The sequence below is a fragment of the Anarhichas minor genome, unplaced genomic scaffold (assembly GCF_050575085.1).
Source record: "Anarhichas minor isolate MPS153535 unplaced genomic scaffold, ASM5057508v1 ptg000011l, whole genome shotgun sequence".
Lineage (NCBI taxonomy): Eukaryota > Metazoa > Chordata > Actinopteri > Perciformes > Anarhichadidae > Anarhichas > Anarhichas minor.
Genome location: NW_027466457.1, coordinates 16,247,501 through 16,273,695, shown reverse-complemented (window position 1 = coordinate 16,273,695; position 26,195 = coordinate 16,247,501). Strand labels below are relative to the sequence as shown.

The 26,195-nt window shown below is 40.4% G+C and overlaps 3 protein-coding genes across 3 annotated transcripts; 2 read left to right on the top strand and 1 right to left on the bottom strand.

Moving 5' to 3' along the window:
• Positions 1-7,900: 7,900 nt before the first annotated feature.
• Positions 7,901-9,780, bottom strand: kbtbd13b (kelch repeat and BTB domain containing 13b). Its single transcript, XM_076090011.1, has one exon. It carries the CDS (start codon positions 9,592-9,594, stop codon positions 8,020-8,022), a length of 1,575 nt encoding a protein of 524 aa, XP_075946126.1. The 5' UTR covers positions 9,595-9,780; the 3' UTR covers positions 7,901-8,019.
• A 2,405-nt stretch (positions 9,781-12,185) lies between these two features.
• LOC142947823 (serine/threonine-protein kinase pim-3-like) lies at positions 12,186-16,538 on the top strand. Its single transcript, XM_076089680.1, has 6 exons — positions 12,186-12,599; positions 13,057-13,166; positions 13,995-14,045; positions 14,287-14,650; positions 14,894-15,070; positions 15,190-16,538. The coding sequence occupies exons 1-6, from the start codon at positions 12,527-12,529 to the stop codon at positions 15,342-15,344; spliced, it is 930 nt and encodes a 309-aa protein (XP_075945795.1). The 5' UTR covers positions 12,186-12,526; the 3' UTR covers positions 15,345-16,538.
• Positions 16,539-18,074: 1,536 nt separating this feature from the next.
• On the top strand, positions 18,075-24,827 carry LOC142947822 (CD5 antigen-like). The gene is made up of 7 exons (XM_076089679.1): positions 18,075-18,320; positions 21,214-21,246; positions 21,369-22,016; positions 22,109-22,393; positions 22,717-23,046; positions 23,557-23,639; positions 23,740-24,827. Exons 1-7 carry the CDS (start codon positions 18,278-18,280, stop codon positions 23,845-23,847), a joined length of 1,530 nt encoding a protein of 509 aa, XP_075945794.1. The 5' UTR covers positions 18,075-18,277; the 3' UTR covers positions 23,848-24,827.
• The last annotated feature ends 1,368 nt before the right edge of the window (positions 24,828-26,195 follow it).

Genomic DNA, 26,195 nt, shown 5'->3' with positions numbered 1-26,195 from the left:
TGTTGGACTGGACCGATACCACGAGAGGGAAGAGAGGAAACTTGATTTCCTAATAATGGAAGATGGTGAATCCAGTTAACCGGAAAGTTATATTTAATAAATTCAACTATTATTCATCTTTTTGTCCAAATGCCTAAAACCAATGTTATTTGCACAGACATAGACACAGACATATATTTATATTGCACATAGAAGTTAAATGTTTATGCTTAGTTTCTCTGTTCTACTTTGTTGTCTTTTGCTTTTACATTTTTCTTGTTTGTTTGTATATTCTATGTATGTACGTTGAGAGTAATGTGAAAACTGGAGTCACATTCCATGCATGCGCACACACACACACATGACCAATAAAGCTGATTGTGATCCGGTCCATGCGTTTTATAGAAAGAGAGCCTTTCTGAGGCCCTGTGTCCTAACCCGCCCCCTTCTATGGACCACTGTGGGACCTTATTCTGGGATAAATATGTACGGCAAAAAACGAATTATTTTTTGATCCCATTCGAGTTATTCCATGAATTACACATATGATGTTTGTTAATTAAAATATAATTTTGCAAGTCAAAAGTCCAATGGGGGACACAGACACGTGACTTAGCCTCTCTATACGGACATTCTTCTACCTTCAAACGACACTTGTTTCACAAAGTGGAGCTACACTTTACTACATTAAACCCTGTTGGGAAGTTTAATCTATAACAGTGTATGGTGTGTTATAAATTGATTATATGTATTGTATGAAAATGATAATCTGCAGTACATTTACTCAAGTAAAATGTTGAGGTACTTGTACTTGAGTATGTCTACTTTATACTTCTTCTTCGCTACATTGTTTTTTTACAGGTTCAGATTATTTATACAGAAGACACATCAACCTATAAAGTATGATGAACTATTGTAACTACTTAATTACTTCTAATTCATTTTCAAAATTGTCCAAACATTATTGTAACTTTACCGGTGGTGGAATGTAAACGTACTCATGTAAAATGAGATGAGATAATCCTTCATTAGTCCCACAGTGGGGCAATGCACAGGATCACAGCAGCATGGTGGACAGGGCAACGAGATGCAGTCGTGTTTTTTGGAGTGGTGTACGCTGGGCCAAAGTACACATTTGTAGTATTCACTTCTTAAACACATTTTTACAGACTGGCTTTCATGTGATGTCGTTGCTTTTCTGTTTTATTTGTTGATTTTACTAAATTATTTTACTATATATATACTGTATATATATATATATATATTAATTATTTTATTTATTTATTTGTTAATTTTTATCGTATAAACTGTCTCACTGAGCTTTCTGTTATTGTTGTTATTGTCTTGTTTTTGCTGCTTTGTCTGTGAAAGCACTTTGTAAAGGTGCTATATGAATAAAGTTATTATTATTATTATTATTATTATGAGTTACATTCTACCGCTAGCATTAAAGTGAACTCTCTCAACGTCATTTAACAGTTACAGAGACAGAGAAGTTGCTTCTACTGGAATGCAACAGGTCAAACATCTCATTTCATTAACTCTCTGCATTATTGCCTCGTCGTGAATGAACCACTGACCTCGGATCTGTTGTCTTCGGGGTTTTTGTCGTCCGAGTCAAAGCTGTGAGTGAATCCGTGTGAATGAAACTGTGTTCTCAGAGCTTTTACTTCTGCTCTGGAGTTTAGCCTCGCGTGTGGAGCTCTTATCTCCTCCCACATCACAAGTCCACGACCATAAACTTTATTATATAAGAAGACAGGGCACAAGATGGCGCCTTCGAGTCACCGAAAGACCCAGTTCCAACATCCCCGTAAAGCCTCAAACCCTGAACCATTGATGTACAATAGTGTGTATTTATTTGATACTCTGTCCTCCCTGATTTAAACGTCTTCCACGCTCTTTCCTCACAAGATGAGGTCATTTCAGATCATCTATTTACTTGTTTTTTGTCAAAACAGCTTCAATAACGAAATCAAATATTTGATAATTAATTAATAAATATGCTCTGATAATGTGTTTTTTTTTTTTGTTCCATCTTTAATCCTTAATGTTACTTTATACATTTAAATACAGGCTGAACACACGTGTCGTCCTCGTTGTTTACCTTTTTTTAAACACTGGTTACCACGTGTTTAACGTCACATTGCAATGAATTGTGGGTAAAGTCTGCATCTAATGTTGACTTAAAGGGCTTAAAATGTCTGCGAGAGACTCAAACACTCGATGATTTGACAGCGGACAGAATGAACCCGTGAGGGTGCAGATTGTGATTCAGTTCATACGTTTGAAAATAATAAAATAATAAAGAAAAGAGTTTATCTTTTAATTCTTTTTTTTTTCATTTAACCTAAAGGCTAATCGCCACTAGCAGCTAAACGGACCGGAAGCTCCCTCCTTCCCAACTGTCGAGCGGACGAGTTGCATCATGGGAAACGTAGGCGCCAGGTTTTGACAGTGAAGAAGAAGGGATGAGATTAAGGAGGGTATCTCTGGTTCTGCTGCTCCGATACTTTTCTTCTTAAGACCGGAAATGTTATAGAAGTGAGACGTTAATAAATATAAAGTATTGTAAAAACAAAAACAGTTATCAATCCTGAAGATATTGTGATTTATTTGATGTGTAGTTTATCGGAGAGGGGAAATTATTGTGTGTTTTCCTGTTTTCATCAAAACTCTAAAACAAAAAAATGTCACTTTGTTTTTTAACAAAGTGACATTTTAATGATTTCTGAGGATAATTTGTGTTTTTGACTGATATCAACCAATGTGTGTTATGAAACTAATTAAGAACTCAAGGAATAAGAATACTCAATATTAGACACCGTAATTAACAGAAAACAAAAGAATAAAATCTGAACAGATGAAAACAAGTTTGACTTCATGATGCTGGTGGAAATGTCCTCTGTCTCCAGAAGACCCCACACACCCCTCTGACCTCTGACCTCTGAAGAGAATGAGGAGGTGAGGGGGGGTTGCTGTTAACCAGCTGAGTGCACAACAACAAAGTGTCGTCGGCTGGTTGTCGTCCGTCGGTCCCTCGGGGCCCCTCTGACTTCATAAGGAGCTGAAACATGGTACCGGTTCCAGGGTTCCTCTGGTTCCACCGGTTCTTGACAGTCATGTGGAACCTCTGCGTTTCAGTTTCTTAAAGCAACACTCACACATTTTAGGAAATCCAATCTGCCATTTCAAGGCCTTTTTAACACCTTTATTACTATTACTGAGTTTTCCTCACCATGTTGACGTCCTCCAATGCAAAACAGGTTGGGATTTTGTATTTTAGATTAAAATGAGAACCCATAAACAAGAAAATAAACAAGCTTTGTTGTGTGAAAATACCAGCTGTAAATAAGCCTGGCAGTCTGATTTTCATTTTGTTCTTCTAATTAAGATCTGATGCTGTTTTAATACACAGAACGACAAACGCTGCTCAACTTTCAGTATTGGATGAAGAGAAATAAACTATTAGAACTACAGTCATATCAATCATCCGTCAAAGAAAAAATGATTATGTTTTAATATAAAATGGCCCAAAGTCAGCTCTTTAGTATATACATATATATATGTATATATATATATACATATATATACATATACATACAGATTTTACTGTTTTCGAGACCAGATCTGCTGATCCACTGACATCAGAGATAAGCATCTGTAGATCAGAGCTCTTCTTTAAAACAGCTAGCAGCAGCCGCTACGACGCTAAACGTGCTAATAAATAAAATGTGAAAAAAACCATATGGAGACCAGTTAAGAGGTCAAAGGGCGGCTGGCGAGCCATGCCTCCTCGCCGCCTCCCCGGCTGTCTCTCTCACACACACACACACACACACACACACACACACACACACACACACACACACACACACATTAAATCACTGTGACTGGTTAAGGGGAAGCGGACTGAAACGCTCAGCTGCTTTAAAATGTATTTGTACATTTAATATTCATGGGTGTCACACATCATTGTCTTCTTATTCTGACGGGGGAGGGGGGGGGGGTGAAAGGGGGAGCTGGTGAAGGTTAGGGGTGGAGGAGGGGGAGGGGGGGTCTCATTCACAACAAAGAGACACAAAGGAGGGAGGCACATGTTTCCATCAGGACTGAAGCCGCCTGTGTGTTTTGATTGAAATTTGATTAATCTGAGGAAATTTTTTAATAAAGTGTGAAATGGTTAAAAACATGTACGACAATTATGCACATTTTAGAACCACTCCTGTGTACTTTCCTTTATTTTCCAAATCATCCATTTGTTGGTTGATTTCCTTGCTGCAAAGAAGTCGTTTGTTTCACTTTATTTCATTGAAAATCAACTCGCAGAGAGATAATTGGCCACAGTCTGCTGTTACTCTTTACCGCCAAAATATTGTTGACACCCAAACATTGAAGCGATAACAACCTTTATTTTCTTAAAGTACTTTATTACAATTGGTGACAAAGGGTTTAAGGAGAGAAAACATCACAAACCAAAACAATGAAGTGAAATAAGTGATCAGGACAATATAAAGAATGAGAGGTTTGATTCATAAACAATGAACCAAAATATTCCAAAGAGCGTTTTGTTTGTTGACTAGGCTAGCTGTTTCCCCCTGCTTTTGTGCTAAGCTAAGCATCTGCTAGTTTTAGCTTCGTATTCTAACAGATGTGAGAGTGATATTGATCTATTGATCTAATTTTCTCCACCAAAAAAGCAAATAATTCCCCAAGCAATAAGATCAATAAGCAATAAGATCAATAAGCAATAAGATCAATAAGATTAATAAGCAATAAGATCATTAACCCGTTAGCACCTCTCCTACACGGGCCAACAGCAGAACAAAAATAGACTTTTCTATTTATCAACTCCGACTGTTTTTCTGCTGTGAAAGGTTTAACAACCAGTTTAAGACTATTTTTACTGCTGTGAGCATTGGTAATTGCCAGCACACACACACACACACACACACACACACACACACACACACATTGGTAAATACTTTAACTTAAAGTGTAAACTTAACATCTGGATTTTGACTGAATTGCCTCTATCCTGGAAATTAAAAAAAATCTAAAACGTGAAAAAAAGGTATAATTCGCGGGCACCTCTTGTCACCAATATCACTGATGAGACGGGTACCAATTATGTTCTTGGCTAATAATAATTGGATAATATGGTACAAAAAAACAATAGCATTGCTATTTACTTTTGATAAATTAAGTACTTTGTATTGCCAATATGTTTTTTTTTTTTTTTACTAAAGTTTAATTTTGAATGCAGGAATTTAACTTGTACTTGCGACTTTTTTAGCTAATTGCTATTTTTTCTGAAGTAAAAGGTCTGAATAGTTTTTCCAATAGTTTTGATTATATATATTAATACAATCGGTTTATACATTAATAAATGGGTTGAACTGCTGCTGCAGATTTTAGGACACAACGAACAAAAGTCATGTAAAATATCTGCTTAATTTGAAAACCAAGATTATTTTAAAGGGTTTGAACTGCTCGTATATCTTAACTTAAATTGTTCATAATTGGAATTTGTTAAATACAAATTATTGTATTTTACTTAATTTATTAACAAGGGACTTTTCAAGTGAAGATGTTTTTAAAGGGTTTGTTTTTTGTCTTGTGAAATGAAAGGACACATGAAGGGATGTTTGGTATTTTTTAGGGGTAAATAAAGATTGAATAAGATTGTTTCACAGTGACGAGGGAATGCCTGAGATATTGTGAGGATCAGCGGCCACCCCGAGGTCAACGGCACCACGGCAACAATGACATCACTTCAGACCCTGTGTGTGTGTGTGTGTGTGTGTGTGTGTAAAGGCTGTTTTTAGACTGACCTAGTTCCTCTGCAGTGCTCGTTGGATAAAAACACACCGCGTGTAAACAGAGATCATAGAGCGCGTGTCACCTCGCTGACCTGCAGTCAAAACAACTTTACTCTCTGTGCCTGTTTGTCAGCCAATCACAACGTTCTTTAAAGCTGTTATCTGACAGCCAGGAAAAATAAAGGAAGAAGAGCAAAACATCACCCTCACTTCCTGTTTTGAGGCTGGACACGAAGAATCTCTGTGTTTTAGAGGTGTGAGGGGAACTTTGTAGACCTCGCGTACATGGTCTACTCACAACATTATCAAGACCAACAGTCTGTTCATGTGAGGCTGAATTAACAGTATTTAGTGAGGGATTAACTGTTCACATCAACCTCCTGGTTGTAATTCAGAGTGGGAGGACTCTGACAGCAGTTTAAACACACTGGAGGCAAAATGTCTCCAATAATAACACCAGTGGTAGAAAGTTACTCTCCTAAAGTAACTAGTTACTAAAGCTGTCAGATCAATGTAGTGAATTAAAAAGTATATTTACCTCTGAGATGTCCTGGAGTCGAGTACAAGTCCCTCAAAACTGTACTTAAGTGCAGTACTAAATGTACTTACCACTAGGGAAAATATGGAGCCAATACAAACAACAACAACAACAACAACAATAAAAATAAAAATAATCACAATAATAAGAAACTTTATTTACAAAACAAAGTGCTTTACATGGGTGAACAGGGATTAAAACACATGAGTGCAATTTGGCAAATAAAATAATACAAAAACAACAAAAGGGAATAAAATACACAACAATAATAAAACAGATAAGACATGCTGCACATAAAACAATGTGGTGGCATTATTAAGAATCTGTTTTTTAAAGATAAGTTTTGATTTAAAAAATGATTCTGCAGCCTCAGATCCTCAGAGACCTTTGATTTTTTGACAAACACAGATCATCTAAAGTGAGTTTTAACTGTGAAAGGCAGCGAAGCGGACAGCTCCCATCATGCGGTCGGACTCCACAGAGAGAAGCTCATCCATCACTGATTCGGAGCTCTGCTTCCTGGCTTCGGTCCCAGACTCAAGCTTGCAGGTTGTGGAGGGCATCGAGTGTCCCGGCCTGACCTCGGCCCCTCGCAGCCAGCTGCCCCGCCCGGCTGCCCGTGGTGCCTGGCTCTGCCTGTCGTTAACCTCCATCATCATCGTCGCTCGGTGCCAACAGGAAACCGAGGCTGGATGCAGGAAACAGAAGCTCTGTGTGAGGACAAACACTGCAGTTCACATGGAGCCAGCAGCACTGAGAGACACTCCGACTGTGTGAGACGATCAGATTGACGTTTATTAAACAGATCCTGATGATTATGGAAGACTTAAAGTCATACAAATACTCTCATAAAGTCTGTTGTGTCTCTTAAAACCCCCTTTAAATTACTTCTTTTATATAAATGACAGCTTTATACATTACATTTAATGTTTTAGATGGACAAAATATCATTTGGCTTTTTAACTGGCCATAATGTAAAATATCAACAAAACTACAAAGAGACAAAAACAACTACATAGCTACAAAAAGAGCAAAACAATTACAAAGTGACATAAAACAAAAACATATAGAAACAAAATAACCACAACAAAGAGGCCAGACAACTATAAATGATGTGTGTCTTGCTCCTATATGTAGGAGAGGTGATGGGGCCCTTTGCATGTCTGTGCCCAGGGCCCCATTGTCTCATAATCCACCCATGTATCTTTACTCCTCCCAACTGTTACTACGTCCAAACTGTACGTCCAACCAATCACAGGATCACTCAGCTCAGAGGTAAGTAGTATCTGGCCAACAGAGACGCATGTGGCTGAGTGTAAACCAAAACGTGTCACAATGCATCTGGCTTTTGTCCGAATACGAGACACTTGAAATAACAAGAGTTAACAGGGTCTCTGTTGTGTCCACATCTCTTTCCCGATCATTTTGTATTTCCCTTTACTCTAACTTAAACCCAGCCTTACCCTGAACCCAGACCCTGAAGGGAAGCACTACAAAAAACACTATTCGCAGGAGAACAAAACCTCTTATTTATTTTTGCCACCGTGTTCCCATGATCTCAGAAAACACATTATTACCGTAAAGAGAAATTATGGACATTTAGCAGAGAGCTGTAGAAAATGCATGTCTTAGTGTAAGAAGATATCGACAGTCCAATAAATCCCAGAGTAAGTGGAGCCGTTACTGCAGCATGAGAGCGTCGGGCAGCCGGAGCAGAAACGTCCACACGGATCCACTTCTGGGGAAACCTTTCATCTGCCGTCGGGGCTTCCAGGTTTTACCATCGACGGCGAACTCCTGAGTCTCGCTCCTGTTGAGCGTGAGCACCGAGTCGCCTCTCACCACCGCCGTGAACAGCGAGCCTTTGCTGTTGGCGAAGTGCCCGGGCAGAGACGACCACTGGCCCGAGTTCAGATTATAACAGTCCATGAGGCATCTCAGGAAGTCGTCCGACGGCCCGTTTCTCACCACGTACAGGTCGTCCCTGTGGCCGACCATGCAGTGGCCGTAGCTCTGGCGCCTGATCAGCGTGGTAACCAGCCGCCACTCGTCCGACCCTGAGACGTATTCGTAGATCTCCGTGGTCTCCATCGGCTTCCATAAACACACAAATATCCTGCCCATGGTTTTGGTGCACGCCGCTCCCGCCGCCGGTCGAGGTAAGTGAGCGGCAAACCCCCACCTCCCGGTCTCTACATCGTACGTTTCCACAGATGACATCAACGTCCGCTCGTACTCTCCTCCGATGGCGTAAAGACGTCCGTCTACGCCCACGAGGCTGAGGTTGTATCGCAGCTGTGCCGGACTGGAGATCCGGCTCCATCTGTTGTTTTCGACGCTGTAGCAGAAACAAGACTCCGCGACTTGTTTGTGAAGTGCATGAACTCCCCCGACGATGTAAAGTCTGTTGTCTAAAACGGTCACTCCGGCCATGGAGGTGCTGGCCTCTGGCGGAAGATCTGTCAATACTTTCCAACTGTTACCGGTTTCATCCAGGTAGCAGACCGTCCTGGAGGCGGCGTGCACCGTTTCATCCACGCCGCAGGTCACATGAGCGCCCACAGCCACGAAAGTCCTCGGGGTCAAAGACTCCACGTAGGAGATCAGCTCTGGCGTCAAGGATTTCCGAACCTCCACCTCCAGGTCGGTGTACATGTCTCGGATGAACAGCGCGGCGGCGTGGTACAGATCCATGAGGCCAAACGTCGCAGCGGTGTGATACATCAGCAAACAGTTGTCCGAGTCAATGAGATCCATGAGATGCTTGGCGAGCGGCGCCACCTGCAAGAAAGCGGCGCATTCGATGGCCTCGACGATGTCGTCGCCGTCCAGGTCGGGAATCTCACCTCGCAACACCGCCAAGGCGATGAGGAAACCTCGAGCGTGCAGAGACTTGAGGTGGATCTCTTCCTGCCGACACTCCTTCATCCCGGAGCGAAACAGAGCTCGGAAATAGCCGCAGCTCTGAACGAGAAGCGTCTTCTCCTCGGAGAAGTGAGTGTCTCCGACCACGATAGTTAGCTTAGCTGAGGAGCAACATGGCGGATATCTTTCGTCTTCACCGTCACAGGTGCTGCCGTCCTCGGCTGACATTGCAATTCTCTGACGGTGACGCTCCGTGGAAATTAAACCAGAAGCTGAAGCGTCGCCAAAAGTCCTGGAGAGAAGTGACTCGGTACAAAACTGCTTTACTCTCTGTTCTTTCACAGCGTTCCGAAATAGATGCAGATAAAAATAGAAGAGAACAAATGACATGAGTCACATTTCATGTCGTGGGCAACATGTGAACACATGGTCGGTGATATCTGCTGCTGCACACTCAACCAAAACACCAGAATGCATTTCATCACTTAAATGTGGTGGTATCGAGTCATGACTTCAGTTTCTGTTTGATGCGTGTTGGAAGAGAGTTTGCTTTTACCAAAATACAACGGAAGTGAAGAGAACTTTTAAGCATCAAAATAAAAATAAAAATCTCCTTTAAGAAACAATATACACGACTTTATTGTGAACTTTTCTCACTGGAACTACTTTTTGTATTAGATCGTCCCAATGAAAACGATCTTTACAGTAGCCTATTGGTCAAGACCAGAGGACACTGAGGTCTCACTATTCTGTATATGTAAAATGTGGGCATTTAGCAATCTACAATTAAAAAATGAACACATGGCAAATTCCCATTTTTTTAAGTCTTCATATATTTAAAGACAATTACCTTTTTCCCGAAATTGTATTTCTTGTAGGAAGGGATTTGAAAAGACATTCAGACGTTCATGTTGGGAAATAAAACTTGCAGAAAAACTAAACTCTAACACTAAATACAATTTCAAAAAGTCCAATACTGTTACATTTGGGGAATATGTACTGAACATTTCTATAAGATGGTACGCAGTTCTCATGACTAAGTGAATGAAGTTGGATCATACCAACATATGTCACTGTCTTAAGTTACACAAGATAGTGAATAAAAATGTCAACAATCATCATGAAGTTAGATCAAAACCAGTGAATTTCCTCATTTGCCTTCTAGCAGAGTTAGACAAGATTATTGATACCACTCTTGTGTCGGTAATATAAATGTAAGGGTCCAACAGCCTGTTAGCGTAGCTTAGCATAATGAATGTAAACAAGGGTGAACAGCTAGCCTGTGGATTTTGATACCTTTGGCCAGAGCCAGGCTAGATGTTTCCCCCTGTCTCTAGAGAGGGGTATCGATCTTCTCCTCTGACTCTCCGCCAGAAAGCAAATTTCCTAAAAATGTCTACTAACTACTATTTCTTTAAGGTGCAGCAATTAAATGAGTTGAAGGGTCAGCAATCGTGACAAATTCAACATATAAACACCAGATTAGAACAAATAAAACGATACAATGTAGTGTGTAAAGCCGTAAAAGTCATCTGTGATAAACACATAAAGAAATTAGACTGTCTTAAGCGGCTTCAGGGCCAGTGAGTGAACAGCGATGTGATTAAAAGGATGTCCAACTCTGTGAGAGGCTTTGAGCTCAGATCAGTTTGAAAAACAACAGCGTCTCTTTGTTTGCGTCTTCACATCTGTCTTCTGTCCGTGAGTATCTTTACATTCACTTACAGTGAAGTGGAGGAGGGGCTGACCTACATTTGGGCTCTGTTGGCCAATAATACACCAGGTCATGTGACCCGGCCACTGCCTCCTCAGCTCAACAGTCTCCCACCGGCTCCAGCAGTTTGTGAGCAGGCAGAGGGGAGTAAATCATAAGAGCAAAGACAAATGCACTGTAATGCTGCAAGGTGTTGTTCACGCCAAGCAGAAATACAATATATTATGTGGGAAAAAGGGGGTGTAAATAAGTTAATTAATTCAATACTATTTTATCTGTCCACTATCTGCTCAGCAGCAGACAAACAGACACAGTCAGAGACTACCTGGTGAACATAATGGAGTTCTTAGCAGCTAGTGGTGGAGACCAAAAAAGGAGCTAAAAGCGAGAGAATATTGGACTTCCATTTATCAGGCGACACAAAGACTCCAGGTGTATAATCCTGTTACTCTGTAATTGCTGGATGTGGAAATAAGCAACTGTTTGCTAACAAGTTCAACATATACGCTTAAAAGGTGATAATATGTTCATGTTGTGGTCCGAATTTGTTTCAGCTGCCTCCAAGTTGCCACCCCAGTTACTGCAGGATTAGCTATCAGAATGAGCTCATATGGAGTTGGAAAATTATCATAATTGGTGAACTTTACAGAGCTTTTAGACTCTGAAGAGACCAAAAGCAGAGTTACAAGATAGAGAATATTAGTATCATGTGACACAAACACAAAAAATTTATTCAGGTCTTATGAAAACGCAAGAAACAGTTTATTCATGTGTAGAAATATGAACAGTATTTGTAGCATAAATAGATTTTGAGTCGAAAAAGACAGAATAATAATAAGAGAGAGTATGCAGGAGAACATGAGTGATAACACAGACAACTACACCTTTTACTCTGTCTCGTGCATGTGACTGTGGTGTTTTGGAAAGGCATTCTGGGAAATGTAGGAAACACTGCAGATGAGGGCAACGGGTTCACCAGAATGTAAACAATGAGAATTTGTCACATAAATATATGTATGTTACTAAATTAACTATTTATAATAATTATCAGATATTTATATTATTGACATTATTATTCTTGTATATCAAATACTTATAAATACTTATACTAATAAAATAGTTTTTTACATAAGATGTTTGTGATTATTTTGAAGCATGGGCCGCAGCACTGCCGAAGCGACCCCGTCTCTGAATCCCTGCTCCTTGTCCTACTACGTAAAAATAGTCCTCCTACTTAGTCATTGGCTTAAGGTTGAATTTTCGCGTGACCGACTTTTAAATTCGCCACGAGCCGATACTACTCGTCACATCACTGCATATCCACGTGTTAAGTTTGTTCATGAAGCGGAAGGTTCTGTGGGTTTTAGTCCAACGTTCAGCCATGGCGGAAGGATCTGTCTGATCTTTGTAAATAGTGGTGGTGGCCAGTGGCGCGCTTTCTGTGTGCATGCTGTTTCTGTCTGACTGGTCTCTACCGGATTACCGATGGATATTTGACGTGTAACCGTCTCATTTTGCCCCTGAAGAAGACGCTGATACTTCGCTGCTGTCTGGGGAGTTAATACGCTAATATTTTCATTATTATTTTTGGGAGAAGCCACGAGCAGCATGCTGCTCTCTAAGCTGGGCTCCTTCTCTCACATCTCGTCCGGCATGGATGTGCCGGCGAAGCTGCATCAAGGTAACGGTCCTAACTGACTAAAAAAAACACCTTAAATTCAAAATATGTTAAAATTAACTCAGCCGATGTCTTCCGGGCATCACGTGTTCACATCGTAGACGTTAAAACCAGATTACATTTGGTAGTTTTACAGAGTGAATCACTATTTTAATTTAAATTCACACATTTTTTAACCCAGGCTGGATGTGTGCTTCAGTGTGACCTTAAAATGAAAACAGTCTGGGGCCATTTTGAAAGCCAGGTGTTGTGGCCAATTATGTGTAATTATCTCGTTATACGAACTGTAACTCGTTATAACACGGTATATGTTTGTTAAAACTTAAATCTCACAGTTTACATCGTTTAAATTGGAGATGATGCCGACAGTCCGCCATTTTTAAACGACACAAAACAACGGGGGTCATCTGAGGACTTTTGACTCTGTGTGTATATAACCTCTTTGTTTGTCTTTTTTTAGTCAAAGCGGAGAAGCAGCCGTTTGAGAAGCTGTACCGACTGGGCTCGGTGCTCGGCAGCGGGGGGTTCGGCACCGTCTACTCGGCCGTGCGCCTCTCCGACGGGCTGCCTGTAAGAAGAGCGCGGAGAGCCGCTTTGTTTTGGTCTCTCAGCACACATGGCCGCTGCTGGGCGAGCACGCGTCAAGCTACACACACTGCAGGCAGCTGGGCTTCCGGTGTATGCCTTCAAAATAAAAGCTCTAAAGTATTAAAACAAATATTAGTAAAAGTTATTTTAGTTGTAAATTGACTAAAACTAAAACATCTTCAGATTATCCCAGCTGTTGTACCCAACAACAGATATAATTTTAATATATTAGTATTTCCCCATAGTTCACCTTCTTATTTCCCTTTATACATATTCATTGATGTTTGCATTACTTAATTAAATTTTCTCCTAATGTATTTAATGTTCAGAACGAAAAGGTGAAGTCTTTTGTGTGAAAACCAACCGGGCATTATGGTTTGACTTTGTGCTTTTATTTGGAAGACAGTGACTATTCCACTTGACTTCCGGATTCACTCGTGTCAGCTGTGTAGCTTGACGGTCCCGGGTCTGCCTGGCATGTGGTCTTTGTTTTCACAAAGAAACGTGGTCTGTGAAGCTTAAACATCCACTTGTATTGAAAATCAATCCTGTTACTGTGCTTTATTCTCTTTGAGGAAACTGAAATGGTTACACGACTGATAATATTTTTATAAAATTACCCAAAACTGGTGAGGAAATGCTTTTTAATTCAATATTAAAGAAAAACAAAGAGCTTTATGTAATTGCTAACAGTCAGATGTTTGTACTCTGGCTGTTTATTATGTGTTTTTACAGATAACCATCGTCTGTAACTGTATGTTACAGTTACTGTATGGAGTCGGTGTGTTGATGGTGTTTGTTTACATGCAGGTTGCGGTGAAGCACGTGTGCAGAGACAGAGTGACCGAGTGGGGCTCTCTGGTGAGACTATACATGAGATATAACTGTTTTATAACAACTTCCTCTCAGTGTAATTACCACTTCAGCTGCTATATTAGTTAATTCATCCTTTTATTAAAGAGACTTGTGTACAAGAAAACAACAATTAACAATTAAAACGCACTATTTACAAGCACAAAAAACGAATTAGTCCCGCATTTAGTAATTACAAATATGTATTTTAATTGATGCACAGTGAGCTGATGATCCGACTCTTTCTCAGTGTGGCGCGGTGGTTCCTCTGGAGGTGGTGCTGTTGAAGAAAGTGGGCGGGGCGTTTGGCGGCGTGGTGCGTCTGTTGGGCTGGTGGGAGCAGGCGGACGGCTGGCTGATGGTGATGGAGCGTCCCGAGCCGGGTCAGGACCTGTTCGACTACATCACGGAGCGCGGCACGCTGGACGAGGCGGCGGCGCGCGGCTTCTTCCTGCAGGTGCTGGAGGCGGTGCGTCACTGCTACGGCTGCGGCGTCGTCCACCGAGACATCAAGGACGAGAACCTGATGGTGGACCTGAGGACCGGGCAGCTCAAGCTGATCGACTTCGGCTCGGGGGCCCTCCTCAAAGACGGGGCCTACACCGAGTTCGATGGTGAGTCCCATCAGCTGAGAGAATCTAAGAGCTGTGGGGATTGTTTCTGAAAATCTACAGTTTTAAAACATCGGAAAAGTTGAAGGTGTTTTGGGTCAGTGACTACCTTCCCATCATGCAACAGTTCTGTAATGTCGGCAGCGTCTCCGGGAGTATGTTCCAGCATGATGATGATAATCTGTCACTTCCTGCTCCTCTCCGACACACACTGTACCTGTAGTGATGTAACTCTCCTCCCTCCAGGCACGCGGGTGTACAGTCCTCCGGAGTGGATCCGGTTCCGCCGGTACCACGGTCGCTCGGCCACTGTGTGGTCTCTGGGCGTGCTGCTGTACGACATGGTGTGCGGGGACATCCCCTTCGAACAGGACGAGGAGATCCTGAGAGGACGGATCTACTTCAGACGAGACATCTCCTCAGGTGAGCCGCAGCGTGACGAGATCACACAACCAGGTTTTTACATCGACGCCTGAACAACGAGTCTAAACTCAAACCAGAGATGAGTGTTCTTCATCTCCTCGTGTTTATTTTTACTTCAGAGTGCCAGCAGCTGATTGGCTGGTGTCTCAGCCAGCGGCCGTCTGACCGGCCGACCCTGGAGCAGATCCTCCTCCACCCGTGGGTGACTGGCAGCGACGGCGTCACGCTCCACGCCATCACATCGGCCTCCTCCCCCAGCCAGCAGAGCCTCTGATTGGTCAGCGTTTGGCTGCTGGGAAGAGGTTTTTTTTGTTTTCTTTCTGTGTGCTCCACAGCGCCCCCCGCTGTTCACGGGGGACGGAGCAGCTCCTCGTAGAGACTCGACACCCGTCGGGGGTTCTGGTTCAGAGTGCCTTGAGTTTGAGAAGCTGCAGATCGGGAGTCGGTCTGTAGGCGTTGAGGGTTCGTCAGAGCTTCAGATAATAAAATACAAACCTGAAACAAATGTGGTTCAATCCCAGAAGAATCCAGTTAGTTTCCAAAGAAAATGTTCTTTTGTTTGTACAGTTTAAACAAACGAGATGCGGCGCAGTAATTCGTTTTATAGTTGGGTTTCCAGTCTTTATGCTAAGCGGCTGCTGGTATTCTCATTTTACTCTCGGCAAGAAGGGACGAACAGGATTTCCCAAAATGTCGGAACGTTTCCTGTTCTCCGAGGAACTAAACAAGCTCCGCCCACCCAGTGATGTCATTGTTGAGATGTGCTGACGTAGCGGGACACTTGACACACATACGTAGACCTCTGTAGTCTCAGTTCTGAAACCAAAACATGACTTTTTGATACTTTTACTGCATTTTTCTTCATAACAAACTGAAGTGTTGCATTTTGTTTGATTTACAAACAGGCAAGGACTTTTCCTGATTAAACTACAGACTGAAATTGATCCAAAAATATGTTTTTTAATATCAGGAAACATCTGTTCTGGTTTTCTCTGCGCCCCTCTTCAGGTAAAGCTTTATTTTTCTACAGTGTAGGTTGATGGAGACGGTTGGTTGATTGTTTCTGTTGTTAAATGTTCTGTGTTGATACACTACGATATCTCATCACGTCTTCTCTCTGCCCTCAGTCTCTGGGTGTAAAATGCACAGTCAATGCAAATATTCAGTATTATATTTTTAAATATACTGTATGCGTTTGTTTACATTTGTATATATTTTTTTATATATATTTTGTACATTCTGTTATATTTCGTTAGTAAAGAGACATTCCTCATCATTTGTTTATTTATTTAAGTTGTTGAACTTTTCTAAAATGTTTTTATTTTTTGTAATTTTTTCCCTGAAAACGGGAATAAAATGAGAATCAGGATCCCTCAGATTCTGATTCTGTTAGTTATTGTTTTCAAATCTACAATTCTGACGAAAAACAAACAATTTTTTGAATAAAACTTGTTTGTGTATAAACTGATTTTCTGTGTGATGCGTTTCCTCTTTTACCTAAAAATACATAATCACCTCAGATTTAAATAATTAAACCTCTAATAGAGGAGCGAAATACATGATTTTGACATTTTGCTTACGACCGCCCTGAACAAACACTTAATTTTGTGACTATTTAATTGATAATTAGTGAATATTATAGGAAGACAAAACTTCCATTGTTTCTCATTTCGAGTGTTATAGAAGTCTCATAGTCTTCCATTAAGGAAACACGTCAATCGCTAAATAACTAATTAAAATTGGAAAAAATATAATTTATTCATCTAATTGCTGAATTGAAAGTAATCTATTTAATAATGATTGAAACTCCACGAAATGGGCAAACAAACCCCTTAGTGAACAAGTGGACACCTAAAATATTATGGTCTTCTAGTTAATAGTGCGTTAAGATAAAATCGTTTTTGGGCCATTAATGATTTTTTTCCATTCACATTTTTGTTTGAAATAAAATGTATCTGTATATATTTCTATTTTGACAGAACAATAAAAAAGTAATTTTACTTGGACCCAAATACTTGGGTCACATGACACCCAGAAATGTCCCGAACAGCAAAATAAGAAGAACAGAGAAAACACAGACATCACCACACACTTCTAGTGGGTCACAAGAGATGATTCAAAGGGATTATTTTTGTATTTTACAATTTTATTTTTAGGAAATTCTGGCAAATTAAACCTTTTAATCCAAAATATAATTTCTATGCAGACGACACCGTTATGTTTAGTTCTATTGAATTTAAACACTTTTTTAAGTTTAGAAGTGGAATCTTAAATCTTGGCATTGACCAATGAATATTTCACAATTATGAAATCACTATTGCACCATTATGAATGATTACACACAATACTACGCCTCACACAGGGCACCGTTATGTTGAAGTTTGAGCTGGTCTGGTTGTTAGGAAATGACAATAATAAATGTTATCAACAGAACTCATTTAAAAACATTAGATTTCAATAACAATGGGGCACCAAAATGATGTTGGTTCAGTAGTTCAAAAAGGAATTAAAATGTCTACTAAAAGTAATTATTTATTATCAAAATGATATAATGCAATTAACATGAAATCACCTTTTTTACCAAAGGAAAATTACAGCCATTTAAAGGACTCATAACATTGCTTATACTAAACTATCAATTTGGAACTTTGATTAATATTCAAATTAATAAGAACCAAATCTGACCAAATATGACCATATCAACAGCTAATGAATTGAAGTACTTTAGAGTTCCTGACAAGTAGTAGTAGTTCGTAGCTGTAACTGCTGACGTTAACACATCTATCGGAAATGATGAGAAAACGCTGACAGCATCAATCTGACAGGAACAGCTCAGCCTGTCCTGGTTGTTATGCAATCAGTCAGCAGCTTCTTGTGAAATCAGATATAATCAGTTTCACACAAACTCATCTAAGAGAGGTGTGAATATGATCCGTAAAACTAAAGACAAGTCTCACTAAAGCTCCACCTCGTCCTGAACGCAGATATAAACTGTGGACAGCACATGAGACTATCAGAGCAGACGGACGGGTGGAGAGACAGACAGGCAGAGAGACGGACGGAGAGACAGACGTGCGGAGAGACAGACAGGCAGAGAGACAGACAGGCTGAGAGACAGACGGGCGGAGAGACAGACAGGCAGAGAGACGGACGGAGAGACAGACGGGTGGAGAGACAGACGGGAGAGAGACGGTTTACCTGGACGTCATGGATCACCTATTGATGCTGCTGCTGTTGCTGTGGAGCTCAGGTAGGACTCTGATTTAGAGATAATGTGCTTTATTACAATATTACTGTTGTATCTTTAAATCAGAGAACACACACACACGGGTCAACGACAAATAAGTCGTTTCAAATTGGATGTAATGCATATTTCTGAGTGTGGAACAATGTGTTTAAACTCACAAAAAAGTCTAATTTCTTCAATAACTTTTCAAAGTGGTTAAACATATTTTTGACTATTATTTAACTTCAACTAAAAAATGTCAGGTGGCACCACCGCATATTTGTAAAAATATATATATTTTCCTACTATTCATTTTCACTAAAGTCTTTGACAAGTATCCCTTAGAGTAGGGGTCCCTAATGGGCGGGCCACAGTCCGGATCCGGACGCCGTTGTATCCGGACCCAGGACATAAAAAACGATAGATAATTGAGAATTCTTAATTGCATCCCCGTTTCCCTCACTAGTGTCCTTTCCTTGGGTACTTCTCAAGTCTCTTAATTGTTGTTTCCTCGCTCGTCGATCCTCACTTGAACCGGAAGTTGTTTCTGCGCCGCCATATTGACGGCCGTCCCAAAGCTCTAATGTAGCTCTGAGGAGCAAGGATCGAGGATGGAGGAGGGACCTCGGAGGAGCCATGAGCGAGGAACCACGAGAACAGACTTCCAGGAAGTCTTTTAACGGCCAACACGCCCCCTAATTGTTCATCAGTTACGTGATTGGACGCTGCAGCCGATCGGACTGACTGACTGCAGTTTAACACCAGAGTGAAGAAAGATCACAGAATAAACTCAAGCTTTATATTTGATTAGGTTTCTGATTCAACATCTGGTTGAAATAAATGTTCATTGTAGACTGAACAACAAAAGAACCACAAACAACTTTCTGCATTTATTAGAAAGATTTGTGTTTTCATGATCTGATGTTTCCCTCAATAACTTTTATTATGAATACAATTAAAGTCAGAGAGCTGGAGAGACTAAACCCTCTCTCTCTCTCTCTCTCTCTCTCTCTCTCTCTCTATATATATATATATATATATATATATATATATATATATATATATAGAGAGAGAGAGAGAGAGAGAGAGAGAGAGAGCTGAGAGATAAAACACTTTTTACATCATTTATCATAATTTCATTCAGTCAGGTGAGGCTGTTCATTCCCGATTGTCGGGTTTGATGAGTTTTATCATTTAAGAGAAACAAGAATCATATTCTGGGTTATTTAATAATGACGTCACAATCTGAATTTCAAAACGTACAGACGCAAATAATTCATAAATAAGACGATCGCATTCCGCCGGTAGAAATGGATCCTGTGCTTATAAACAGAACACAGGACACAGTTTGTTAACAGACTACAGAGAGAAACACCTCTACAGTGGTGATTACTGTGTGTCTTTATTAGTTATTAGTATTATTAGTTACTATTATTAAGTACAGTGATCATGTGAACAGACACAAACTTCTCAAAAGTCTCTCCAGCTGTTAAAGCCGACTGACAGCTGATCCAGCTGTGATCATCAGCACCGTCATCAGAAACAGATGTCGCTTCACGTGACGCACCTGAGGAAAGGACGTCTTATGTCTCTTAAAACATATTTCCTCGTTCCTCTCTCCTCACATGGTTTCCTCCATGCATCCCTGGTGGGAGGGACTAAGACGCAAGGAAAGGACCCAAGTGAGGGAAACGGGGATGCAATTAAGAGACTTGAGAAGTACTCTTGAGTCTTAGTCCCTCCCACCAGGGATGCATGGAGAGACGCAAGGAAACCATGCGAGGAGAGAGGAAACGAGGAAATACTTTTGATAGGTTTGTGTCTGTACACATCATCACATTAATAATAGTAACTAATAATACTAATAACTAATAAATAGACAGTTATAACTGTAGAGGTGTTTCTCTCTGTAGTCTGTTACCTCTTTAACAACTGTATATATTTATATATATATACACATACATATATTTGTGTGTGTGTGTATATATATATAAATATATACATACACATATAATAAAAAGATGATGGCAATAAAGTGACACTTAATGTAATTGAATACATTTTAAATTCTACAAATTTAATAAAAAATGTTGAATAAATTCACAAAATCTAAACAAAAATCAGTATAAGTATATCCAAATCAATTTCAAGCAAAACTGATTTATATTTACTAAGAATCTGAGCAAAAGTTATTTATTGTACGTGTGTGTTTTATATTATACTGAATATTATTATATGATATATATATGATTATATTATACTGAATATTATTATATGATATATATATGATTATATTATACTGAATTCCCTGTGAGGGTGACTAAAATATGATGTCCTGACGTGTTTGTTAAAGTGTTATTGACTGCTTTTTTTCGTGTTGGAATAAATGTTAAATATTTAACTGCAAAGTAGTAATACGTGTTTGATACCTTCATCGTTCTGCATTAAATCATTCTGGGATGTTTGCTGAAATTGATTGGATGGCCCTACCTAGAACATGTTCCACCAGCCGCTACTGTGTGTGTGTTGTAAACGTTTGGATGTGAGCTGCTGTCTTCTTAACTTTGGACATTCCTCTCTTTTAGCCCCGTCCCTCAGGATGCTCTGCCTTCTGAGGGACGGGGCTCCATAACAATTACAAATTAAATTAAAAATTAAAACAATTATCATAATTCTTTCTTTTTTTCCCCCATATTGTCATAACAAATGTTACCCTTTAATCTACTCTTCTGTGATTGGCTGAAAAGGAAGGAGACGTCTAACAAACCTGTTTTTAAATGCAGGTTCAACTGTCTGAATATAAATGTAACAACATCCACATAAGTTTTAGATGAAAATTGCAAATACATTTAAAAACAAATATTTGTGTATTTTATTTACATTTAGTTAAAACAACTATGTGTGTCTATTTCTCCAGAACTCCAGGCCGAAGGAAATCACACATCAACAGGTAAATAGAGAAAGAAAAGAGAAACAAAGAACAGATGAAGCAGAATCAGAAGTCAAGTTTTAGTTTGATATTTTATTAATTTAATTCATTTCTTTACTGACAACTCTCTTGTTTCTGTTCAGTCAGGTTGGTGGGAGGAGACAGTCGCTGTGCAGGAACACTGGAGATGAAACATGAAGGAGACTGGAGACCAGTATATGGCTCTGACTCTGACTATTACTTTGCCTCTGACTGGAGCATGAAGGAAGCAGCTGTTTTCTGTAGAGAGCTGGACTGTGGCTCTGCTGTTTCTATCAGAGAGAGTGTGGAGTCCTCACTGAGATCTGTGTGGTTTATGAACTCTCACTGTGTTCAGTCTGAATCTGCTCCGAGAAATTGTTTAAAATCAAGTTCCTCTTCCTCCATGACGGATCTTACCTGCTCAGGTAAGCCCATCAGTGGCATCATCTCTCCAGACTCTGTCAGGCTGGTGGATGGGACTAGTCTGTGCTCAGGCAGACTGGAGGTGAAGTCTAACCAGTCTAACCAGTGGTGGTCCTCAGTGTGTGAAGATGACTTTGACCAGCAGGATGCAGAGGTGGTCTGTAGGGAGCTTGGCTGTGGGGCTCCTTCAGTCCTCCAGGGGGCGCTCTATGGAGAAGTGGAGGCTCCAATGTGGACCAAAGAGTTCCAGTGTGGAGGCAATGAGTCTGCTCTCCTGGACTGTAGAAGCTCAGGCTCAGATAGAAACACCTGCTCACCTGGCAAAGCTGTTGGACTCACCTGCTCAGGTAGAAGAGGAGCTGCAGCTTTGATCTGGTTCATTTCTGTTCCACTGAAACTCACTTTGTTCTTTACTGACGACTCTCTTGTTTCTGTTCAGAACCTGTCAGGTTGGTGGGAGGAGACAGTCGCTGTGCAGGAACACTGGAGGTGAAACATCAAGGAGACTGGAGACCAGTATATGGCTCTGACTGGACCCTGAAGGAAGCAGCTGTTTTCTGTAGAGAGCTGGACTGTGGCTCTGCTGTTTCTATCAGAGAGAGAGAGGAGTCCTCATGGAGATCTGTGTGGAGGATCAACTCTCACTGTGTTCAGTCTGGATCTGCTCTGAGAGAGTGTTTAACATCACGTTCCTCTTCCACCATCATGGATCTCACCTGCTCAGGTAAGCCCATCAGTGACATCATCTCTGACATCATCTCTGACAGCAATGTTTCCAGTATGTTCCTTCCTCTGTCACAGTGACAGTCAGTGGGTTTCCATTGGACTGAACTGTAAAGTTATCCAGGACAACGACACCCTGAAGTGTAGAGAGGTGGGCTGGTTTCTGGAAGCTTCAAACCCTCCTTAGACTGCTGAGCTCCACCTGAGAGGACACACCTGTCTGTCTCTCTGTCTGTCAGACCTGTGACATCACATCCTTATTCAGGGTCCATCTCGTTCAATGGAGGGTAAACATGAACTGTCATCATCTCTCTTTGTTTACAGACCTGCTGCTTCAGCCAATCATCACCGTGTCCTCCTCAATGTACGGGGTCTCCGAGGCCCAGCAGCAGGGGGCTCCGGTGCTCAGGCGCTCCACCTTCACCATCTGCTGCTCCATCCAGCCACAGTACCCAGGAGGCTCCTTCCAGCTCACCTTCACCTCCTCCAACTCAGCACACAACTACACCCAGCCAGCTGTCAATCACTCTGCCCACTTCCTGTTTCCTGCTGCAGAGCCCGCCCACCAAGGAAGCTACAGCTGTGTTTATCACCTCTATGTTTTTAATCATACCTTCTCCTCTGAGAGCCGTCTGCTCTCCATCACTGTCTTAGGTAAGCTGACTGTTTACATGCAGGTTTGAAGATGATTGGTCCAAACTGACTGAAGATGATCAGCTGACCACAGAGTGCATGTTGTTGTTTCTGGAATGACACGGTGACTCCTGTCATTGTGTTACACATGTCATATAGTAACCAAACCTAAACACAGTCTGTAACAATCTACTGTAGGACAGAGCAGGTTTGGATACCAGGATGACTCTGGTTCTCTGAGAACTGAAGCACCTTCTGACGTGACCAATCACAAAGCTCCACTGCCACCACATCAGTCATAACACCCCTTAGCCCCCAACTCTCCATTTTCAAATGTAGTTCCTCCATCAATCAGAAGCAAGAAGGGTGGTGTGCTCCGATACCTCACTCGGAAAACCAGGGTCATCCTGGAAACCAAACGCTGAGACAGTCGTTAACGTGTTAATGTGTGTCAGTGATTGTAGATTTCAGGGTCAGTGGGAGCTGTTGGACTCATGATGTGATGTGATGACTGTCCATGTGTTTGTTCAGATCCAACTCCTCTGATCATCAGAGCGATCGTCCTGCCGCTGACTCTGCTGTTGCTGAACGTTGCCCTTTACTTCTACTGTAAGGTACGGACACACGTCTGTTGTTTAGACCAGCCACTGAGATGAAGCTCTCGCTCTGTGTTTAGTGAACTGAAGACAGGACTGTGCTGTCATGTCTCTCCAGGCCAACAGGGGGCAGATGCCGTGCAGACAGAAGGACACTGAGCTGGTTCGTTATAAGCTGGGTGTTCCTGCAGCTGAAGAAGAAGAAGGAGCTCAGGGAGCAGAGTAGCTCCTCCAAGGAGCTCATCTCACATCCAGATGATTTCTACCACACAACCACCACCAGCTCCCTTTGATACGCATGTTCCCTTAAACGAGAAGGCTGAATATGATCTCACATTATTGCAGCCTGTCTGTCTTACTCTCAACAATGTGTTGGTCTCTCCATACCTTCTGACTTCCTGTCTGCGGCTCTCAGCTCCAAGCCCATTGGTTCCTGCTGAAGACGTGAATCTTTAAAAACACCTCACAGATATAAAGTTTCATTTAAAAGTAGACATGAGAGCAGGTTAACCAGAGTCCAAGCAGAGACCAGAGACTATCAGGAACAATGTTAATGTGAGATATTAAACATGAAACATTAACTTCTATCTTCTACATTCTGTAGAACGATACTCAATGTTGACAATTTGTTGCTGTTTGTCCTTTAAAACATAGAATGAACTTCATGACTTATTGTAGTGAGCAACATTTTGGCAGCAGGACAACATTTAGCTCAAAGATAATCATAATAATACAAATAGGAACAACGTCCCGCTGTGATCAGCCCCTAAAAACTCATTTATTTGTGATTCAGAAATGTTACTATTTTGCTCATAGTTGTACTTCATCATTGTAGTTCATTTTGTAATTAAGGATTTTGCTTACATCATTAGAAAATTGTAATTATTGATTTTTCTTTTTTAAACTTTTTTTACTGAAATCATATGCATTTTGGTTAATTGTGTTATTAAGGATATTACTTATTTCATTAGAATTTAGCTCATTGTTGTACTTCATTAATGTTGCAATCAATCAATTTACTATTTTTATTGTTATGGATTTTTCTTATTTCATAAGAACATTGTCATTATGGATTTAGCTTGTTTTTATAATCAATGATTTTGCTTATTTCATAAGATTTTTGCAAATTTTTGTTCTTCGTAAATTGATTTAATTTTGTAATTAAGGAAGTAAAAACAATTATAATAAAGGATTTTGCTTAAATCACGAGCGTTTCACTTGATTTTGTAATTATTGAAATTACCTTTCTCATTACATGTTTGCTTATTTTGTATGAATTTTCAATATTATGTAATTAAGGATATTGCTTATTAATAAGAATGTTGTAATTATGGGTTTTTATTACTTCATAAATGTACCTAATTTTCTAAATTAGGATTTTGCATATTTCATAAGGTTTTAGCATAATTCTGTAAATAATGATTTTTCTCCTTTCATAAGAACTTTGCTTATTGTTCTTCTTAAGTAGTTTGATTACTTTTGTGCTTAAGGGATTTTGATACAAAATATGCTCCTAATCAAACAATCTGAATAAAATATGAACACATACGTAAAACTAAACACTCATACTTGTATTGCACAGATACATTTAGTACTAGTACTACTTTAACAAAGTACTTTAAGGGTTGTTGAACTTGGGTCCAGTCGGATCATTTTAGGACGTGGAACAGACAACATGTGAGTTTATTAAATCATCAGAACTAATAAATCACAAGAAGCTATTCGGTGAAGGAGAAACAAGCAAACTGAAGCACACATGATGTATGGATCACAACAGCAACACACAGGAAGGTGCTGGATGTGCTCACAGAGATATTGATCTGATGATCGACAGTCACATGGACCAGTCGGTCTGTGTACAAGCCTCACTTAAACCGTGTTGATGCAGCTAAAAACAACACAAACAGATTCACAGCTTCAGATCAATTTCAAAATAAAAAGCGGAGATTGAAAAATGAACCTCCAGAATAAAACAATATGAGTCGATGTGAATAAAGAAAGCAGCAGAGCTGAAGACATCCTGCAGCTTCATGAAGCACTAATTCAAGTGAAAGAACACAGAAACATGATGCAGTGAACTGAGTGAGACACAGTGATAGAAAGCAAACAGTTACACACAGACTGCAGTAGTTATAGTAGTAAGTAGCTGTGACTGCTGAAGTTAACACATCTATCAGAAATAATAAGACGACTCTGACAGCATTCATCTGATAGGAACAGCTCAGCCTGTCATGGAAACATTCCTATAATCTGCAATCAGTCCGCAGCTTCTTGTGAAATCAGATATAATCAGTTTCACTCACAGTTCAGAGAAGTGTGAATATGATGTGTACAACTAAAGACCAGTAACTCATCAGTGAAGACGATCAGAGCAGAGAGCTCACAGATATTTCTCTTGAATCATTATATCAGAGAATAAACTGCTCACTCACACCAACAACAACGTGTTTTATTCTGTTCTTCTTTTAGTCAAGTTTTAATCTATTATTCTAAATCCCGTCAGTGTGTTTAAGATAATCTGGATTCATCCAGAGGGAAGTTGCTGTGCAGCAGTTGCAGTGAAAAGTGGGAAAA

What these genes read in the sequence shown, in the direction of transcription:
- kbtbd13b (XM_076090011.1), bottom strand. Translation starts at nt 9,594, where the DNA reads ATGTCATTTGTTCTCTTCTATTTTTATCTGCATCTATTTCGGAACGCT.
- LOC142947823 (XM_076089680.1), top strand. Translation starts at nt 12,527, where the DNA reads ATGCTGCTCTCTAAGCTGGGCTCCTTCTCTCACATCTCGTCCGGCATG. An exon ending in GCCGGCGAAGCTGCATCAAG is followed by an intron (nt 12,600 to 13,056) that starts GTAACGGTCCTA and finishes GTCTTTTTTTAG; the next exon opens with TCAAAGCGGAGAAGCAGCCG. An exon ending in CAGACGAGACATCTCCTCAG is followed by an intron (nt 15,071 to 15,189) that starts GTGAGCCGCAGC and finishes TTTTTACTTCAG; the next exon opens with AGTGCCAGCAGCTGATTGGC.
- LOC142947822 (XM_076089679.1), top strand. Translation starts at nt 18,278, where the DNA reads ATGGATCACCTATTGATGCTGCTGCTGTTGCTGTGGAGCTCAG. An exon ending in AGGAAATCACACATCAACAG is followed by an intron (nt 21,247 to 21,368) that starts GTAAATAGAGAA and finishes GTTTCTGTTCAG; the next exon opens with TCAGGTTGGTGGGAGGAGAC. An exon ending in CCCTTTACTTCTACTGTAAG is followed by an intron (nt 23,640 to 23,739) that starts GTACGGACACAC and finishes ATGTCTCTCCAG; the next exon opens with GCCAACAGGGGGCAGATGCC.